Source organism: Pleurodeles waltl, chromosome 4_1, assembly GCF_031143425.1.
Source record: "Pleurodeles waltl isolate 20211129_DDA chromosome 4_1, aPleWal1.hap1.20221129, whole genome shotgun sequence".
Classification (NCBI taxonomy): domain Eukaryota; kingdom Metazoa; phylum Chordata; class Amphibia; order Caudata; family Salamandridae; genus Pleurodeles; species Pleurodeles waltl.
In genome coordinates, this window is record NC_090442.1 from 229,040,951 (window position 1) to 229,062,026 (window position 21,076).

At 45.1% G+C, this 21,076-nt stretch overlaps 1 protein-coding gene across 2 annotated transcripts in view; it reads right to left on the minus strand.

Moving 5' to 3' along the window:
- The window catches only part of OVCH1 (ovochymase 1), a 1,177,845-nt gene that overhangs the window by 589,896 nt on the left and 566,873 nt on the right, over positions 1-21,076 (minus strand). For both annotated transcript variants that reach the window (XM_069228188.1, XM_069228187.1), the window contains exon 17: positions 13,780-13,852. In XM_069228188.1, the coding sequence (XP_069084289.1) occupies positions 13,780-13,852 (73 nt within the window). The remainder of the gene's footprint in view (positions 1-13,779; positions 13,853-21,076) is intronic.

Sequence of the window (21,076 nt, forward strand, 5' to 3'; positions counted from 1 at the left end):
CAGTAATTCTGCCACAATATTATGCTCTGCACCAATATTACATAATTCATTGTGCAATATTTTAATGGTTAACATTATGGAATTTTTGTTTGCTCATTTTAGAAACACCCAAAAAATGAAACCCTCTGCGTTTTCCAATATATCTTGTAGCTGGAACGAGGTATTGATGCAGGGTTTGCACCAAAGAGACTATTTGAACCAAAAAATAAATAAATAGTTGCATGGGTCCACACATTTTGATTTATTAAAAAGTGGTTTCGGCCCACAATGCAAACCACAGCTGCCTTTCACACAGTATAGCCACACTTACTAATGGATAAAACGGAAAATACAAAGTTAAATACTACATGACATAAAAATGTTACATTCTAGGCTTTAAAAAACAAGTTTGAGGCCCCACCTTTGTCAAAATCCCTCTCAAGGTATCATTTAACACGCATCCCCCTCTCAAAGCAATGTGCATCCTGCTTCTGTAATTAGAAAGCAAGTTAAGGTATTGTTGGGCACTTGAAGGGTCAAACATTCCAGAATAGCTACTAAGGGATAGTTTTTCCAGTACTCCTAATTTCCGTTCTCTTGCTAGGCGCGCAAATTGTTAAATCACTGTAGAACTTATTTTATTAAAAACAAAAAAATAGAAAATTTCATGAGTTATTAGTACCAAGTTGAACCTCTTGATTTCTTGGTCCACAACCCTGCAAATGAAGACTTGACATTCATTACAAAATGTTCTTTCTAGGCTCAGTCGACAAAGTTGCCATAGGATTCTTATAATATTTTTGGCCATTTTTTAAATTTTTTTATATAAAGGTCATCAGACAGCAGTCTTCAATTGAGGCATACCCTACATCTGCTTCGAAAACAGTTGTGGGACATCTTGTTGGCAGATTAACGTTTACTTTCCACAATTTCCTTTCAAAGCAACCAGTGCAGCGTTTCAACCTATCCAAGTCCCAGATGACAGCTCTAAGATTTTGGCTTACTACCCTTGCTTGAAAAACTGTAAATGGTTGGAGAAGTGCCCATGTTTGATTCTTACAATTTTTAGAGTGATGTTTGCTGGGGCCTTTGCATTTTCAAAGTTAGTTTTGATATGAAGAGTTCTATTGACATTTGTTTTGATTACTAACACCAGAAATTTGTAAAATTAAACTTTTAGATTTGTACCATTTATGAAGAAAAACTTGTTTATGTAGTTCGTTTTGAAATATATACTTTCAGTTTCCGGTGTTACTGTTTAGTCTATTTGCATTGCAGTATTTTTCAATGGTCGACATAGGAGCTTGGAGATTCTGGGGGAAGGGCGTGTGACGGAGGGAGGGGAGAGGGGTCTTGGAAATCAGGATAGCATATAAGAGTGCTGGTATTTTAAAGCAGTTTAGCAAAGGGATGTTGGTTTGCCATTGTAACTTCTTAAATTAGATTGCTGATATAGAGGGAGAACTAAAGGTTTACATGATTTGGGGTCGCTCTTCTAACCCTTCTTGTAGATTGGCACTATAATACTTGTTAGAAATAAGGTCTTTGGTTGACAGTCAGGTTACCCCCTGTTCAAGCAAGGACCCTCACTCTAGTCAGGGTAAAAGAGAATCACCCTCAGCTAACCCCTTCTTACCTCCTTGTTAGCTTGGCAGAGCAGTAGGCTTAACTTCAGAGTGCTAGGTGTAAAGTATTTGTACCAACAGGCACAGTAACTTAATGAAAACACTACAAAATAACACAGGTTTAGAAAAATAGAAAGTATTTATCTAAACATAACAAGACCAAAACGACAAAAATCGACTATACACAAGTCAAGTTATCAATTAAAAATCAAAGCGAGTCTAAGTAGTTTTAAACACACACACTAACACTTTTAGCGGGAAAATAACCCTGCACTGGCAAGTGTGCGTCAAAAAGGGCTTGTGATGCATCGATTCCACTCACGAGCGGGACCTTGCGTCGTTTCTCCTTTCATCGGGTCGGGGCGCTTCGTTCCTTCTCTCCGCAGGAGCGCGATGCGTCGATCCGGTCACCACTCTCGGGTCTGGGCAGGCCTTGCATTGTTTTTACACTGCCAGCGGTACTTGCGTCGGAAATCCAGCCGCACAATTATCCGAAAACCATGCAGGGTGGGTTGCGATCTCCCAGCCTCCGTCAACGATGCTGCGCGTCGTTTCTCCTGCACCGTGAGTCGATTCTTCGGTCGTGTTTCAGGCGAGCGTCGATTTTCAGCTGTAGAGCCGGCGGCATGTCGATTTTCAGCCGCAGATCAGAGTTGCGTCGATCTTTCCCCGCACGGCTCTCTGTATGTGGATTTCCTTCTCTTAGGCTGCCAGCTTCTCCTTTCAGGGTCCCAGGACAGGATGGGATGGGCACCACAGGGCAGAATAGGATTCTCTCCAGAGACTGCAGGTGCTGGCAGAGAGAAGTCTTTGCTGTCCCTGAGACTTCAAACAACAGGAGGCAAGCTCTAAATCAAGCCTTGGAGAGTCCTTCTCAAGATGGAAGGCAACACAAAGTCCAGTCTTTGTCCTCCTACTCTGGCAGAAGCAGCAATTGCAGGACAGCTCCACAAAGCACAGTCACAGACAGGGCAGCTCTTCTTCCTCAGCTCTTTTCCATGCAGAGGTTATTGTTTCCAGAAGTGTTTTTCTAAACGTCTGTGGTTTTGGGTGCCCGTTCTTATGCTCAGTTTCTCCTTTGAAGTAGGCATACTTCAAAGTAAAGTATCTTTTGAATGTGAAATGCTGCCTTGCCCAGGCCAGCCCCTTGACACTCACCAGGGGGTTGGAGACTGCATTGTGTGAGGGCAGGCACAGCCCTTTCAGGTGTGATTGACCACTCCTCCTCTCCCTCCTAACACAGATGGCTCATCATAATATGCAGGCTACACCCCAGCTCCCTTTGTGTCACTGTCTAGTGTGAGTTGCAACCAGCTCAACTGTCAAATTTACCCAGACAGGGAATCCACAAACAGGCAGTCTCACAGAAATGGCATAAGCAAGAAAATGCTCACTCTCTAAAAGTGGCATTTTCTAACACACAATCTTAAAATCAACTGGACTAAAAGATGTATTTTAAAATTGTGAGCTCAGAGACCCTAAACTCCACATGTCCATCCGCTCCCAAAGGGAATCTACACTTTAATCAGATTTAAAGGTAGCCCCCATGTTGACCTATGAGAGGGACGGGCCTTGCAACAGTGAAAAACAAATTTAGCAATATTTCACTGTCAGGTCATATAAAACACATTACTATATGTCCTACCTTAGCCCCATGGGCAGGGTGCAGTGTATTTTACTTGGGCCTACCTTAGGGGTGTCTGACATGTAAGAAAAGGGGAAGGTTTAGGCCTGGCAAGTGGGTACACTTGCCAAGTCGAATTTACAGGTAAAACTGCACACACAGACACTGCAATGGCAGGTCTGAGTCATGATTACAGAGCTACTTATGTGGGTGGCACAACCAGCACTGCAGGCCCACTAGTAGCATTTGATTTACAGGCCCTGGGCACCTCTAGTGCACTCTACTAGGGACTTACAAGTAAATCAAATAGGCCAATCATAGATAAGCCAATTACATACACAACTTGTAAAGGAGCACTTGCACTTTAGCACTGGTTAGCAGTGGTAAAGTGCCCACAGTAACAAAAACAGAAAAATCTGAGTCCAGCACACAAACAACCTGGGGAACAGAGGCAAAATGTTAAGGGAGACCACGCCAAGGATGAAAAGTCTAGCAACACTATTTACCCAGGATAAAGGGCACAGACGTTTGGATCAAACTCCATGAAGATTGTCACTTTGCCTGCCCATCAATCTGAACTGGAACGAAACACCTCCGGGGTATCATGTTGGGTTGGGGAGTTTGCCCTTATTCAGGTTGCTATTGCTTTCCTCACTTTTCCTTTGGGGACAACCAGAAACCTTAGGACTTTGCTAGAATTGCCTATCCTTTCCAGGTTTTTGTCTTGAAAACATTTGTCAGGTGCGTCCTCATATGAAGTTGAATATTGTGGAGAAATGATCGGACTTCTTTGGAGAGATTGGATACTGGATAGTTTTTTTCTGGTTCCTAAGCCTTCTCAAGTTTCCATCCAGAAATCCTGTGTCCTTTCATTGCAGCTTTTTAAAGTTCTATTTACTTAACATTCGTGGGATCAACCTTTTGTTTTTAAAGCATTTTAGCGTGATCTGTCCGTCCTAATTGTCTCTTGTTGATTTACTGAACTAGCTATTATGGCTAATTTTTTTGTTCTTACAATCCTCGTCAAACTACCACTGGAATTGTTTTGTTACGGGTTGCTTCTTGAAAGTCACATCTTATAGATACAATCTGGGTAAAACTTTCAGCAATTCCTCATACAGAAATATTAGTCATTCTCCATTGGGCCTTCCAGGACGACCGTAGTTTGTACGGTTTTCCATTCTGTTACATTGGACCCAAGATCAGGGTTTCATCCAATTCTCATTTGCCCCTCAAGGATACAGGTAGTGCTCAGATGTTTAACTTCTCTTAGCTCCATCCGTCTCATTTCTAGGGTCAGAGGATTATAGCCAGTACACACCTTCCACTGCATATGCACATTTTCAAATCTGTCCTAATCGATTGCTTTCATTAAATGTAATCGATTACGATTTAGACCCATCGGCATTGCTCATCAGAACATTGTGGTCGTATGAATTTCGTCTTAAGAGTCTTTCCTGCAGTTTTGCCCAGGTATTTTACTTTTTCGTCTACCTTTGCAAAAGTGTGCCTTGGAGTTAGCATTACATGGGCTTATTTAGGTGAATTACTGCTTCGGTGTGACCCTCTCCTTCACCCATCTTGCAATTAAAGTGGCCATATATTAGAATACACACATCAGGCTGAGATCATTTCCAGCGCAAAGGAGACGAAGGAATTTCATGTTTAAAAGGCAAACGCATGATAAAAACATTACTAACATCATCAGCGAGTTCTCCCGACCAGCCGATCGGGGTGAGGTTTTACAAAATTAGACATTGCGTAGTTTTTAAACTTTCCATGTAGTCCTGACTTTGATATTTTTCATTAGATGTACAGTGCCCCGTAGCACTAATTATACCACAATTTAATGATCTTCACTAATATTATATAATTAATTGAGCAGATTATAATTCCGTAGGAAAAAAACACTCATTCAGTATTGCCAGAGTCAAAACATTTAGATCAATATCTTAATGATTAACACTCTATGTATGTTTGCTTATTGTAGAAGCACAGTAAAAAATGAAATTCTTTGCCTTTTTCATCATATCTCCTGACTGTAATGAGGTATTGGTGCAAGGTTCGCACCACAAAATCCCATTGAAAGTACCAAAAAAACAGGGTGCATGGGTTCCCAGAGATACCAAGGATACACGTGTTGAACAAAATAATGGCTATTTTTAAAACGGTTTCGTCATAGAGGTGTGGACACCCCTGCAGTGGAAGGGCTGAGCAGCGAACAAATGCAAATCCAATTTATTTCTGCCCCTAAATCCAGGGGTCAGGTCATTAAAGCTAGCCGACTTATTGGTGCTGAGTTTGCATGGTCCTGGGAGTAATGTTAATGGTGGTGGTAATAATGGTGGAGGCAAGGATAATAGTAGTGGCAGCACTTTTGATGGTAGTTGAGTGGTGGTGGTGGTGGTGGTGGCGGCAGTGCTGGTAATGTAGTCGTGGCAATGGTGGTTTTAATAGTGTTGTAATGGTGGTAAGCAATGATAATAAAATGGAGGTGGCAATGGTGTAGGGCAATGGTTCCCAACCTTTTGATTTCTCTGGACCCCCACTTTAACATTAATTGAACCCAGGGACCCCCACTAAATCACTGGAATCCGGGGACCCCCGCCTTAGTCATTACTGGAAGCTGGGGACCGAATTTGTCAATATTTGCTAATATTTTTTATTGTTCTAAGCAGTCGTGGACCCCCTGAGAAGGCTTTGCGGACCCCCCCAGGGGTCCCCGGACCACAGGCTGGGAACCACTGGTGTAGGGCTTAGAAGAAGGTACAGAATAAAAACAAACTGGAAGGTGAAGCAGCACCAAAGTCAGTGTACAAACCACAATGTTGCAGCATCACTAATACCACCAGTCTGTGAACTGTAATTGGAACTAAATTGCCTGGCAGGGGCACACTGGGGCTGTATCACAGGAGCTATCGGCCACACTTACAACTAATGCAGCAGCCTATCAGCAGAAGAGCCAAAAAGGGCCACAGGAGCTGAATATATAAACACTTCACACGACCTGCTGGTTATGATGAACGTCCATGCAGAACATTGTGTGAGAGTTAGCATTTTCTAATACCGGATACTCATTTTGGGGTTTGGCTGCTCTGAACTTGAGAAGCGAAACATTAATTGGCCAGTCATATTAGGGTCAGGCTCATATGATATTTCTGTAAATCAATAAAAAGACCACAGTGCACTAAAAAAATATATATAGTTTTATGTATACAATCCATATACAAAACAGAATTGAATGTGTGAGTTCATACTTTTTATGTGTAAATTAGTACCTCATTCATTGCAATGCAAGCACTCATTAGAAAGTGGAATGATGCTTCAAGCAACAAAACAGGGTTGGGGGCGTGGCTAACCGCCCAAGATGGTGGCTGCTTGATTGCGGGGGTCCCGACCCGAGCCCGCCTTATGTTTAAATCTGGCATCAACCAGGATATTTTGTAATGACATACTCAGCAGCTGAGTGGAGGAACAGACGAGGCACCCAAGGATCGGACTCTGCTGATTGGAGTCCAAGACGCGCCGAAGAATGCAGGAAACAAGTGCGGCCTGCGGCTGGAGGAGTGGAGTGGAACGAAGCGCAGCCGAGCCCAAAGGCGCATACTGGTGAGCAGGGTGGGTTGATGAGTCCAGATTCGGTAGTGGGGAGCGGGATCTGTAATCGTCAGAAGAAAGTCGGCGGATCTGGGCCAGCCCGCTCCCACCCCTCCCCCCGTCTCCCTCAACTGGTGAAGGAGCGCAGAAGGCGTGCAGTACGGGGGGGGGGAAAAAAACAAACAAAAAAAAAAACAGCGGTCCAAGAGACAGTAAGAGCGTCGAAAGGAGAGGAAAAGTGATGAACATTAAGTCCATCTGAGAAAACTCAACATATACCCGGACTAAAGTGTGTGAAAATGCAGATATGGTTGACGCAGTTGTCGAGACAGGGGCAGTGGAGGCCACGATGCACTGCTTGTTGTGTAGCACCCCCCCCCCACTTGTGTTACTAAGAGGACAAAGATATGCCCACTGGGACGCGCATGGAGCGGGAAGATGCTGTAGGAGCAACGGGCTTATAATATTGAATGACTACAGACTCAGGCGGACTCTGACACTCCGTTTCCCACGCGGCGAGCGTGAAACAATAGAAACTACACACTAGACATGGATTCTACCCTGCATGAGCCTTGGTCTAAACATTAATCACTAATGTGATTGCCTGGCGCTGCCTGCTCTTCCACATGTAAAGACCCAGGGTGAATGCTTAACTCCCACCTACAACAGCCAAGCCAGGACGCATAACTGCTATACGCCATTTGCTGACTCCGTGGTGTGCGCCGAAGCTTCGACTGGCTGGGAGAGGCGTGTTGGACGGGGGACCAGGGTGTAGTCGCTGGAGTGCACAAGAGTATGCTGTAAGAGCAAAAGAGACCTACAACATCGGATAGACACAGACCCAAGTAGACCTTAACGCCCTGTTCCCCACGCAGCAGGCGCAAAACAATAGAAATTGCGAAGTGGGCACGAATTTTACCTTACATGAGCTTCAGTCTAAACATGGACCACTAATGTGACTGCCTGTCGCTGCCTGCGCTTCGGCATGTAAAGACACAGGGTAGATACTTAACCCCCACTTACAATCACAAAGCCAGAACTCATAATTGTCATATACTATTTGCTGGCTCCACTGTGCACGTCAGGGCTTTGACTCACTGGGAGAAGACGCAAACTGTACAACCAACCATGGGCCGTACTAAAGGCAAGCAATTCAAGAATGGAGAAGCCTCAGCCCCTGACTGCAGGATTCTTGGCTGACATTACTGGGGTTAGGCAGACAAACTTGATCTCATTCTGCAAGAAATCAAAGACTCTCAACAAGCAATAGAACACAGACTAGGCTCTATCACAGCAGAATTGAGTATCCTAAGAGACGACCAAAAGAAGTTATTGGACAGAATACAGAAGACAGAATCCAATGTCGCAGAAATGCTTCCGACTCGCAAAGAAAACAGAACCACCATTGAACTGCTTCAACAACAAGTGGAGGTTCTGCAGGAAAGAGTTGAAGATACAGAGGGGCGGTCGAGACACAACATCTGCATACTTGGACTCCCAAAAGGAAGGTAAAGACCCAATGCAATACATGGAAGAATGGCTGAAATCGATCGTCGTAGATCACCTATCAGTTCACTTTGTGGTGGAGAGAGCACACCGTATACCAAGCAGGAGACCCCCACCGGGAGCACCAGCACGTCCCTTAATGGCGCGGATACTAAACTACAGAGACAGAGACACCATACTACAAGGGGTGAGGGAATTAGACCCCATCATAGTGGACAATGCCCGAATTTCCCTATACCCAGACTACACTGATAGTCCAGAAACGCAGAACATCTTTCCAGGCGGTAAAACAGACTTTGGGCGGAGGGAATAACATACACCCTGCTATTCCCGGCCAGACTACGAATCACAATCAAAAAGCACACTTTTTTGAGACGCCGGATTTAGTGTTTGCCTGGCTCGCTGAAACTTTTCCACAGTCAAAATCTGGAGAACAAAGTGATGCCCTCTCCCCAAGACAATATAATCAACCCCACAAGGACAAGCGAAAAATCACAAACACTGAGGAAAAAAACTGGCCCAACACTTCAACAAGCTCTGGAAGGCCAAAATGACGCAATACAGTCAGCATATTCTATGCAGGAGGCAAACTCTTCCCCGCGTGGAGTGGCCTCATCAATGGACAGCACCGCAGCGTCGGACTCGGAAGGGAGCCCGACGTTATTTCCTGTTATTACCCCACAGACAGCGCGGGACCTGTGTTAAACTTTCCCTCTCGTATTGGCATTTACTTTATACCCATATTCTGTGGGGCCCAGAGTCCCTTTTCTAAATGGCAGGCTCGGGCGGTAGAGCTCCACGATCTTCACAATTAACAGGAGGAACCCACTGTCCATGGGCAAGAACTACTGACTGCACATCTTGTACTACCCCATTGCGTAGGCTCCTTACTATTTGTACGCTTTTGTTATAATATAACAGTTATGTATTGCAGAAAGGTGTGGCAGAGCTGGTTTAAGCTTTGCCCAGTATTTCGATTAAGATTTAGTATTGTTCACTATTACACAAAGTTGACATCCACATACACAAAAATGCTGCTGCAAAGGGGATATCAGGCATGGCGAGACATGGGAGGGATAGAGAGTTTAGTGCCCCAGAATGGCTACACAACGTGAGTACAACATTGTCACTTGGAATGTAAGAGGAACAGGAGCTATACAAAAGAGACAGAATATTGGCCCAATTAAATAGTTGAAAAATACACATTGCCTACTTACAGGAGACTCATCTTACCACCCATGAGGTGACAAAACTCTGCAAAAAAATGGAGGGGACAATTTTTACACACATCATACTCTGCGTTTGCGCGAGGGGCGGCTGTGTGGATTAGGGCTAGAGTACCTTTTGAAATACTAGATATCAAGATAAACGTTGAGGGCAGATACACTCTAATTAGAGGTAACCTAGATAGGAAACCCATAGTACTAGGCAGCATTTATGCCCCAAATGTTTGACAGGATACAGTTCTGGAGAGACTGTCAAAGACATTGCTACAATGGGCACATATCCCGTGGGTATTGGGGGGACTTTAATGCAATACTTGATATCGCCTTGGATTGCAGCACCCCACCACTGTCCGGGACGAATGCCCAAAAGCAAGCTAAAGCGCTAAAAACTTGGCAACAGGGCTGGTCACTTACAGATAGATGGCGGGCTAAGAATGTTGGTATGAGGGAACTCCTTTTACTCTCACCCACATAAAGTACACAAGACTAGACCGCATAGTCTGTACAACATCATTACAGGCACAAGCGACCAGGACTACCTACTTGGGGAAGACTCTCTGACCATAATCCCTTAGAGTTAACCATATTATGGGGACGATCGTCTACGCCTATCCCTACGTGGCGATTACAACCATCAGTATTAGAGGACACTCTTCTGAGGGAAGAAACAGCCCAGACGATCACCAACTTCTTTAAAAACAATACAGGTTCAGCGTCCTCCCCTTTGGTGGAGTGGGTGGTGTTCAAGGTGGTGGTAAGGGGTACACTTGAATGAGTACCGTATCAGGAGTGCAGGAGACACTGGTGCGAGAACTGCAACAGGTAGAGGACCAGCTGGGAATATTAGAAAGGGAATCAATATCACAGCCCCTCAAAATCCAACTACAAGAAGCAAGGACCGAACACACACAACTTCTCGAAAGATTAAGAAAGTTTGATTATGCTAAATACAGGGAACGAGCGCACAGTGAGGGAGACAGGGCAGGTACGCTCTTGGCACGTCTGATAAGAGAAGTCATCCCCCACTCCTATTATACATATCAACACTCAGCACCAAGGTAACATAACCACACAACTGGAAATTGACAGCATTCCGTGACTACTGCACAGTCCTATACTCTGTCCCATTGGTAATGGATCAGGCAGAAACTGACTCCTTTCTAGCTAATATTGAGCTTCCGACTCTCCACAGAGGCTAGAGAGAAGTTAAGCACCCAAATACCACAAGGAGTGATACGAGAGACCATTAAGGGCATGGTGCGCAATAAAGCACCGGGTTCGGATGGCCTTCCATCTGAGTTTTATTCCTTATACAGTACACAGCTTGCCCCACACCTGGAACGACTATACCAAGCCTCATTGATAATAGGACATCTTCCAGACACCACAAAACAGGCAATAGTGACTTCCCTCCTGAAACCGGGTAAAGATGCAACTGATATTTCATCCTATAGACCATTATCCTTATTGAACACTGAGTATAAGATACTGGTGAAAATACTGGCACAGAGACTTCTTGGTTATATCAGTAGCCTGATCCAAACTGATCAATGCAGATTTGTCCCATCCAGACGTACATCCCTCAATATCCGCCGCTTATATCATGCAATGGACACGGCCAGGGAGGGATACCCACAGGCGGGGTCTCTCTCGCTGGATTTGTGCCAGGCTTTTGACTCCCTGCACTGGGACTATATGCTGGCAGTGTTAGAAAAGTTTGGGGCTCCCCCGGACTATATAAAGTGGGTACGTCTATTATATGCTGTACCAACGGCAAGAGCATGCACGGGACAGAATATTTCCGATTCCTACCAGGTATGCAGGGGCACTAGACAGGGGTGTCCTTTGTCCCCCTTGTTTGTCCTGGCAATAGAGCCCCTGGCACAACTACTGAGACAAGATAGTGGACCATGGGGAATAGACAGAGAATACGAAGCATGCAGTCTCCCTGTATGCAGATATATTATAAATAAAGGATCTCCGACACCCCCTCTGATACTATAGCACACATATTCCAAAGGTTCACACCACTGTCGGAGCTGGCCATTAATTTTAATAAATCTATAGCGTTTGCCTTTTACGGATCGGATGGTGGTAATACAATATCCTTTGGTTATCAACAATTACAAAAGGGCACAAATACATTCCGATACTTTGGTATCCAAGTATATCGCACCCCGACAGATCTGCTGGAAGGTAACTTGAAGACAGCTATGTCCGCACTCAAACCGCAGATCCAATTTTGGATCACATTGCCAATATCTATTGCGGGCAGACTAGCCCTGGCCAAAATGGTAATGCTGTCCCGCCTCTTATATTATTTTGCGAATCTACCAGTGAGGGTACCGGGAACCTACTTTAAAACACTTAACTCGATGTTACTAGAGCTTATATGGGGGAGAGGTAGGCATCGGATTGGCTTGCTCAAACTGCAGATGTCTGTAGACCAGGGGGGGTATGGGCGCAGCAGATATTAAGGCATATTGTATAGCGAGTCAACTTCAGTGGTTGGCATATTGGCTGGCTGGCCGTAATCTACAAGAAATGGAATATACCCAACTAATGATGGACCAGGGCAGCATACACTCCCTGCTATGTCCGGGGGGGGCAGGCCCCCGAAAATATTCCACTTCTGCTGAGGGTGGCCCTGCAGTATTGGAGGTTATCGCCAAGATACACTTCTGACGTACTCCCTTACTCTCCCAACATATCGTTATTGGGTCTACCAGTTACAGCAGGTATCTTAACCTGCACCACACTACAAAGCTGGGCACGCGAGGGAATAAACACAGTTGGTGCGTTATTTAATTTAAAGACCAGCGATTACATACCCACACTGACTATATATATGAATATGGTCTGCCGCCCTCCCGCTTTCTCCTCCATGCTAATATTACACACTATGTTAAAAAATACTGGGCCCCAGATAACAGAGCCTCCTACATCTTGTACGTACCATATACACTATAGGTCAGGGAAGGCACTTAATAAAGTGGCTCTATAAGGGAATCAGAAAGCACTTGTTGTACCCACTGTCAGCGCTTAAAATGAAATGGGAAACAGACATTGATAAGGAACTATCCGATGAAGATTGGACCGCCATACTAAAATACCCCAGCCAAATATCTTGTAATACAAGATTCAAATTTATTCAATTTGCTATACTACATAGAGCATACCTCACACCACATTGACTACATATCCTATATTCAGGGACATCTTCGGCGTGTCCCAGATCTGGAGTGGGGGACGCTGGCCTCCTACACATGCTTTGGAACTGTCCCGGTATAGCAGCATACTGGAAGGGAGTAACTACCATATTAAGCAAAATAACTCGCAATACCATACAGTACACAGAGGAAGTGTGCATACTTGGTATGCTCCCACACCTACAAAAAAAGGAAAATATTAGCGAAATGCCTCTTGACAAGACGGTGGAAAGCCACAATAGCCCCCACAGTCGCTCAATGGAGTGCAGAGGTGATGGACTAGGGGAAGGCAGAAGGAGCCGCACTTAGATGAGAGGACAACACTGGAATGAGAGGATGCCCGATAGCTCCAGACTGGGATGCTCTAGCAGAAACGTTTGTGACAGTAAGGAAGAAGGCACTAAGGTAGGCACATAAACTCCAAACACAAAACACCTTCACACCCGTGACATACCACACATATGCTGATGGTCATGGTGTGGGAGGTTGTGCTGGGAACTAAATAAATAGACAAGGGAAACAGATGACAGCCTCCCAACTGACTGAAACCCATAAAGATGTAAAGACAGGATCAATAGCAATAACTCAAGACCTGATAACTAGAAACCCCACGTACATTTAGCACGGATGTCCAGTTAGTAGATAAAAGTTAAGTAGAAATGTTAAATGGTTAAAGTTGGAACAGGCAATAACAATACAGTTACAGTATAAAAATATAAAGTGTTAATAAAAATAAGATACATCTGAATAGTATTATATGATAATATGGTAAATGTATGGCGATAAAGTTTTGAATAAATACTACTGGAAGATGTTTAACAAATAGTAATGTATGTACTGCCTTGACAACAATAAAAAATATGTTTAGTGAAAAAAAAAAAAAAAAAAAACGGGGTTAGGTGAGAAACAAACTCTTCTCTGGGTGGAGCCAAAGCTCTGTCTAGCATCAGCAACAATGTTTGCAGACCGCTGCACTGTAAAGCCAGATCTAAAAAATGAGTTTTTGTTCAAACCTGTTCATGTGATTCTTTCAAGCATCTGTCGTGGACTCCAGCAGAGATTGTCAATGAGGATGGTGTCGCTATACTGAAAAATAGAAAAATATATACATATATATTGAGACCACTTGATTGGTTTTCTTCTACATTTAGAGAAGTTACGTACTAGATGGAAGTCAAATAGTGGTAGCCCCTGGTGCCATCTTGGGAGTCAGAGAAGACAGGAACAGAAAGTAAGCGGGGCTCTACGAGCACCCTTTACTTCCTATGGGCTATTGCTTGCCCGTCTCCTAGCACACAGCAGCAAACGGTGAGCTGGTTAGGTAGGGTAGGACAAAGGTTGAACCCAGTGAAATCATTCCTGTTGCCCCAGATATTTGGATGAATCTACTTCCATTCAATTTTTAGTCAACATTTAGAGTAGGTGATAAGGCAATAACAGCATTAAGTTCTTTGAGGTACACAACTTATGTTCTGCTTTCGGAATGCACTTAAATACAGGAGCTACCAATGTAATTTTCTCATGAAGTTAAAAGTGACATCTTGTGCCGCTCGAGGACTTCGGTGGTGCAGGTTTGATGCAAACAAGTCATTATTCTAAAGACCAAATTTGTTATGAAAAGTGTTGCTATACCAACCTTGAGCCCAGATGACGCAACTGTAGTATTTATTTTTTAGCAATGCTAGAGGTTACAACCATTACATAGTGTAGGCGGGCATACACAAGCTTATAAAAAGGAGAAAAGATTAATGAAGTGTGCTTTAACCAAACTGAATACGTATAATAATTTCAATAAAAAATACTTTACGACATAATGGCCTATTCGTAGGGTTAAACTGACCTTGGTAGAGCAAAATTAAGGCCTCAAATATTTTCTGCACAGATACCTGAAGAAAAATTTCAATTTCATCAGCCAGTATTTCATTTTTTAAATTGAAAAAAGGCAGAAATCAACTGGGCCCGAGTATGATCTCAGGGGACCTGGACCTACCAAAAAAGGTGTATCTATGGCACACAATGTAGGGGGCATGGAAAGCCAACCTAGAGTTTTTTTTCAGGATTCTGCAGGGAGGGGGGAGCTTGCTATTGATGAATGGATGTTTCTAAGGACCGTCTCCAGTGAGTTAAGTGCATTTGTGTGGCTCGATTTTGCTAGGAAGGAAATGCACTCAGCGCAGTAAATAAATTCCTATTTCCACTCAATCATAATAAAATGAATGTGCAGTGCATTACAATAGCAGCAAGGAAGTGAGTGGCTGGGCTCCAGCATGGCCGTTTTCCACTAAAACAACGATCTTTAGATTTGCTTCAGAACTATTAAAACATCTGCACAAAACTTTCCCAAAAGGAAGTTTATCTGGTTTATGTCCAGAATGGCAAGGTTTGTGGTAATCTATATTGGGGGGGAGGCGGGGTGCGCTAGTGACAAAAAGGTTGGGTGTTAAAAAAAAATTAAATAAAAAAAATGAGGCTAGTTTGCCATTTTAATTCCCATATGAATTGTTGCTCTGTGGTACTGGAAAAAAAAGGCACTGAACAGCAGTACTTTGAGAAATTAGACTTCCAGAAATATGACTATGGGCTGCAAAGGTCCAAAAGTTAAATATATGTGGATTGTTGGTCCATGGACCGTCCTCAAACTTGGGTTTGCTTAAAGTTAGCTGCTCAAATTAAAAAAATATAACATCAACACTCCAAATTGATTAAAGTTAGATTTTTGTTCTCATTTCCTTTTTATGATTTGCAGACCAACATTTGGATTCTCAAATCTGAAAGGTACAAATGGTTGGCCAAAAGAGAAAATTATAGGACACAGGGCTCAGACCCAATGTCTCAAAAATATATACAAATAAAAACAAATATAAGGAGGGCAAGGTGTACATAACCTGACAGACTTTGGTTCATCAAAACTCAAAGCTCTCTCCACCAAAAAATAAAAATTAAAAACAAAGCTGATTTGTTTGCTGAGGTGAGAGTTTGTGAACCCAGATAGGCGCAGGCCTGCATCCTGACAATGTTCTGAGGTTCACAAACCCAGTAGAAAGTCCAGAAACGTTTAAACTCGGACCCTAATGGGCAGGAAGAGTCCTTTGGAATGTAATGAGGGCAAGGCACAGCTCCTCCCCGACAATCCTGTTGGAAAGATTCTGCCCTCACACCTAGACTTCCTTTGTCTCACTGGAAGTAATTCACATCTCTCAACAGCAACACGGTTCAGTCATGTAACAGGAAACTGGCAAAAAGGTTCATATGGTTTTGGCAGAACAATGTCAACTTTCTAAAAGTGATTAAAGAGGATTTTTCATTACAATTCACTTGAGTGAGCATTCCTTTCTGCTCCCAATCAGATTTTGGTACTTATTAAATGCAATAAAGCACCCCAGTAAAAGTATATGGGAGAGAGATTTGTCACACTGAAAAACAGCATTAGGATTGTTTCACTGCGAGGACATGTAAAACAAGCTGATATGTCCTACCATAGCAAGGATGTCAGGTCTAACAACGATTACCTAGGTACCTTCATGTTGTCTGGTGTAGGAAAGTACCATCTTGCCTGGCATGTTAACCCCACTTTTTACTTGTGTGTCAGTTTGTTTTTGCCTGTCTCAATGGGATCCTGTTATCCAGGACCCCAGTGCTCATAGTTTGTGGCCTAAATGTGTTCCCTGTGTGGTGCCTAACTGTATCACTGAGGCCCTGCTAACCAGAACCTCAGTGTTTATGCTCTCTCTGCTTTTAAAATGGTCACTGAAGGCTAGTGACCATTTTTACCAATTCTGATTGGCACACTGGAACTCCCTTATAATTCCCTAGTATATGGTACCTAGGTACCCAGGGTATTGGGGTTCCAGGAGATCCCTATGGGCTGCAGCATTTCTTTTGCCACCCATAGGGAGCTCAGACAATTCTTACACAGGACTGCCACTGCAGCCTGAGTGAAATAACGTCCATGTTATTTCACAGCCATTTTACACTGCACTTAAGTAACTTATAAGTCACCTATATGTCTAACCCGCACTCAGTGAAGGTTAGGTGCCAATTTACTAAGTGTGAGGGCACCCTGGCACTAGCCAAGGTGCCCCCACATAGTTCAGGGCAATTTCCCCAGACTTTGTGAGTGCGGGGACACCATTACACACGTTCACTACATATAGGTCAATACCTATATGTGGCTTCACAATGGTAACTCCAAACATGGCCATGTAACATGTCTAAGATCATGGAATTGTCCCCCCATGCCAAATATGGTATTGGGGTGTCAATCCCATGCATCCCCGGGGCTCCAGCATGGACCCCAGTACTGCCAAACTAGCTCTCTGGGGTTCTCTCTGCAGCTACCGCTGCTGCCAACCCACAGACAGGCTTATCGCGAAAGAGTAGGAGCAGCGCTCCATCTTTGTACGTTGACACAGGGATTGCGTACTTGTGTGGATTGGCAGAAAACAAGAAAACATTACGAAATCAGTACACAGATGCCGGTATTTAAACGAGGGTCGTCAGTAGATAGCACTCGAGAACTGAGTATTCTAGCTCGTACACTTTCTATAATTGGATGGAAAGTGGTGCCAGTGTTCTCCGACAGTCCTGATGAGGCCTTGAGTTGTTAGGCCGAAACGGGTCGACATATACCTAATGGGTCCAAGGAGTCTGAGCAAATAATCAATTGATTTCCAAAACTTATATAGCACTACTCACTACCTTGTACAAAGAAATTTAAGGCAGTATACAGCTGGGTGCAAGATCCTTGGTCACCATTTAATTGTTGATCACTATGTTTATTGTATTTTGTTGTGACTATTCTATAAAGCGTTGGAGTCAGGCACATGTTTTTTAAACATTGTATGTATTATGTGTTTCACCTGTCTGGTATTATTGTAAATATGTATACATAAGTGTATATATGTCCACTTTAGTGTCATTTGTTCATAGATAGGCAGTCTTCCTCTGACTCTGATGTGGTTGTGTATTATCAAATGAAATAAATAAGGGAAAATAGTTTTAACCCCTCCGAACCAAGAGTTAATATTGGTTGCGTGCAATAATTATTTAATTTGTCCCTTTTCTGCTAAATTTTTTTGTGAGCATTGTTAAGTTAGTATCCTAAGCAGGCGAGGGTTATAGGATACTCCCCTCCTTTTTTTGTGACCGAGCCCTGGGCCAGCCCCTTTACCCCCCCACCGCCACCACACACATCTTCACTACGACACCGCCACCCTCTGTGCCCTCAACACTGGCTGCTCTCCCACCTGCCTTCAAGCCTCCCCGCAGACCACCCAAGAACCCTTCTCCTGCAGGAAATGCACCTTCACTAGCCTCCACGCCAACGACACCCACCAAGGCAGGACGCAACCATCTCAGATGTATCATCCTCAACACCCGCTATGGAATCTACTCGACTCAGCCTCCCCAGACATCGCCTTCCTGACAGAGACCTGAATGAACCCCTCCTCAGCGCCTGACATCGCCATAGCCATCCCGGAACAGCTACAAGATCGCCCGCATGGACTTCTCCAACAAACCAGGAGGAGGCATCACCATCATCCACAAAAATACCCTCAGGATCGTGACCAATACCGAAGACACTCAGCACCGCCGAACTCCTGCACTTCCAAATCCACACTGACCCAAACACCACCCTTCGAGGGACCCTCGTCCTCAGGCCTCCTCGGCCCACGACAGCAGTTCAGCAACTATTACCGACATCAGCATGCACGCTCTTGCATCCACCGACTAAATACTCCTCGGAGACTTAAGCTTCCACCTTGAGAACACCACCACCACCCTGCTCGACAATCTCTCCAACCTCTGCCTCAACCAGCTTGTCACGAACACCAACCCACTCCGCAGGACAAACACTCAACCCTATTTTCTCTGCCAGCAATCATGTCTCTTTCAACCACACCACCGAACAGACCACCACTGCATCCACTTCTCCTTCAAGAAACCCACAGCACACCACCGCCCTTCAACGGATCCCCCACTGCATTTGGAACAAAGTCACCGAAAACTAACTTATTGCGACCCTCTCCCAGAACCCACCCATCAACACTACTGACACTGATGCAGCTGCCCGCAACTTCAGGCAATGGGTCAACACCTGTGCCAATACTCTTGCCCCAATCAAGGATCCCTCCAATAGACGCACCGAGAGAAAGGCCTCCTGGTTTACCACCGACCTCCACGAATCTAAGCAAAGCTGCCGAAGACTCAAGAGAAAGTGGCGCCACGATCAGACTCTGGACAATCACACAGCCTTCAAAAACAACATCCGCAGACACCACCAACTCATTCGAGCCGCCAAAAGAACCGCCTTTAAAAACCGAATCCACAACAACGCAGAGCCACAAGAAGCTCTTCAACATCGTGAAGGAACTCTCCAACCCCAACGTCAATGACATCCCGCCATCCCAAGACCTCTGCGACTCCCTAGCCTCTTACTTCCACCGCAGGATTACAGACATCCACGACAGCTTCAGCACCCAGACCCCTCCCCCCTGGCAACCAACAACACCACAGATTCACCTCTGACCAACCTCCTGCTCTCCTGGACCCCCGTCGATGACAACACCATCAAAATCATGAACACCATCCACTCCGGCTCTCCATCTGACCCCTGCCCTCACCACATCCTCAAAGCAAGCTCCGTCATCCGACCCCAACTATGGAAGATCTTCAACAGCTCCTTCGAGTCCGCCACCTTCCCTGAGAGCTGGAAACACGTGGAGATCAACGCCCTCTTCAAAAAACCCAGGGCAGACCCCAAAGGACCTCAAGAACTTCTGGCCTATCTCCCTGCTCCTGTTCCCAGCAAAAGTCATCAAGAAGACAGTCAACAGACAACTAACCCACTTCCTAGATGAGAACCGCACCCTGGACCCTTCCCAATCGGAATTCCGCAGCAACCACAGCACTGAAACCGCCCTCATCGCTGCCACCGACGACATCAGAACCATACTGGACAGTGACAAAACCGCAGCCCTCATCCTCCTGGACCTCTCGGCCACATTTGACACCATCTGCCACCACACCCTACGCTCACGCCTCGGCAATGCTGAAATCCGTGACAGAGCCCTGGACTGGGTCATCTCCTTTCTCACCGCAGAACCCAGAGAGTCCACCTCCCCCCACCAAAATCATCTGTGGCGTACCCCAGGGTTTGTCCCTCAGCCCAACCCTCAACATTGACATGGCCCCCACTAACTAACATCGCCCAATCCTACAACCTCAACATCATCTCATAACCGGACAACACCCAGCTGATCCTCTCCCTCACCAAAGACTCCGCCAAGACCTACCTCTACGAAGGAATGAAGGCCATCGCCCAATGGATGAAGAGCAGCTGCCTCACCCAATTCGGACAAGACAGAAGACCTTATCTTTGGCTCCACCCCCTCTGCATGGGATGACTCCTGGTGGCCTGCCACTCTCGGAACCACTCCGATTCCCACTGACCACGCATGCAACCTAGGATTCATCTTGGACCCCTCACTACCAAGGACTCAGCAAGTCAACGCCATCTCCTCCTCCTGCTGCTGCTTCAACACCCTGCGCATGCTCCGAAAGATCTATTATTGGATACCCTGCGAAACCACAAGAACAGTCACCTAAGCCCTCGTAAGCAGCAACCTGGACTACAGCAATGCCCTCTACGCAGGAACCACGGCCAAACTCCAGAAGTGGCTGCAACGCATCCTGAATGCCTCTGCACGCCTCATCCTGGACATCCCCCGCCACTTCCCCATCACAGACCACCTGAAAAACCTGCACTAGCTCCAGGTCAACTAGAGAATCACCTTCAAACTCCTCACCCATGCTCACAAAGCACTGCACAACACCGGACCAGAATACCTCAACAAACAAATCCTAAACCACGACTCAGAATCGCCGCTGCGCTGACCTCGCCCTCGCAACCGTCCCACGCAGAACTACAACCAGCAGTAGATCATTTTCACACCTCTCCTCCAAGACGTGGAACACTCTTCCGACCCACCTGCGCCAGACCAAAGACCTCCTTACCTTCAGGAAACTTCAAGACCTGCCTGTTCGAGCAGTAGCAGCATCCCTCCCCCCCACCTTCTCCTCCTCCCCAACGCCTTGAGACCCTCACGGGTGAGTAGTGCACTTTACAAATCCCTGATTGATTGGTACTGCAAATGTTATAATAAAAGAAAAACACTGTAGCTTTTCTGCAATGACTCAATTTAAATCTATCTCCATCTCTTTGAGCCAATTCTGACAATTTATTATGAACTTGTCCTACATGTTTAGTGACATCTTTACACATGAATACAAGTTTGTGCTCTTGACAGG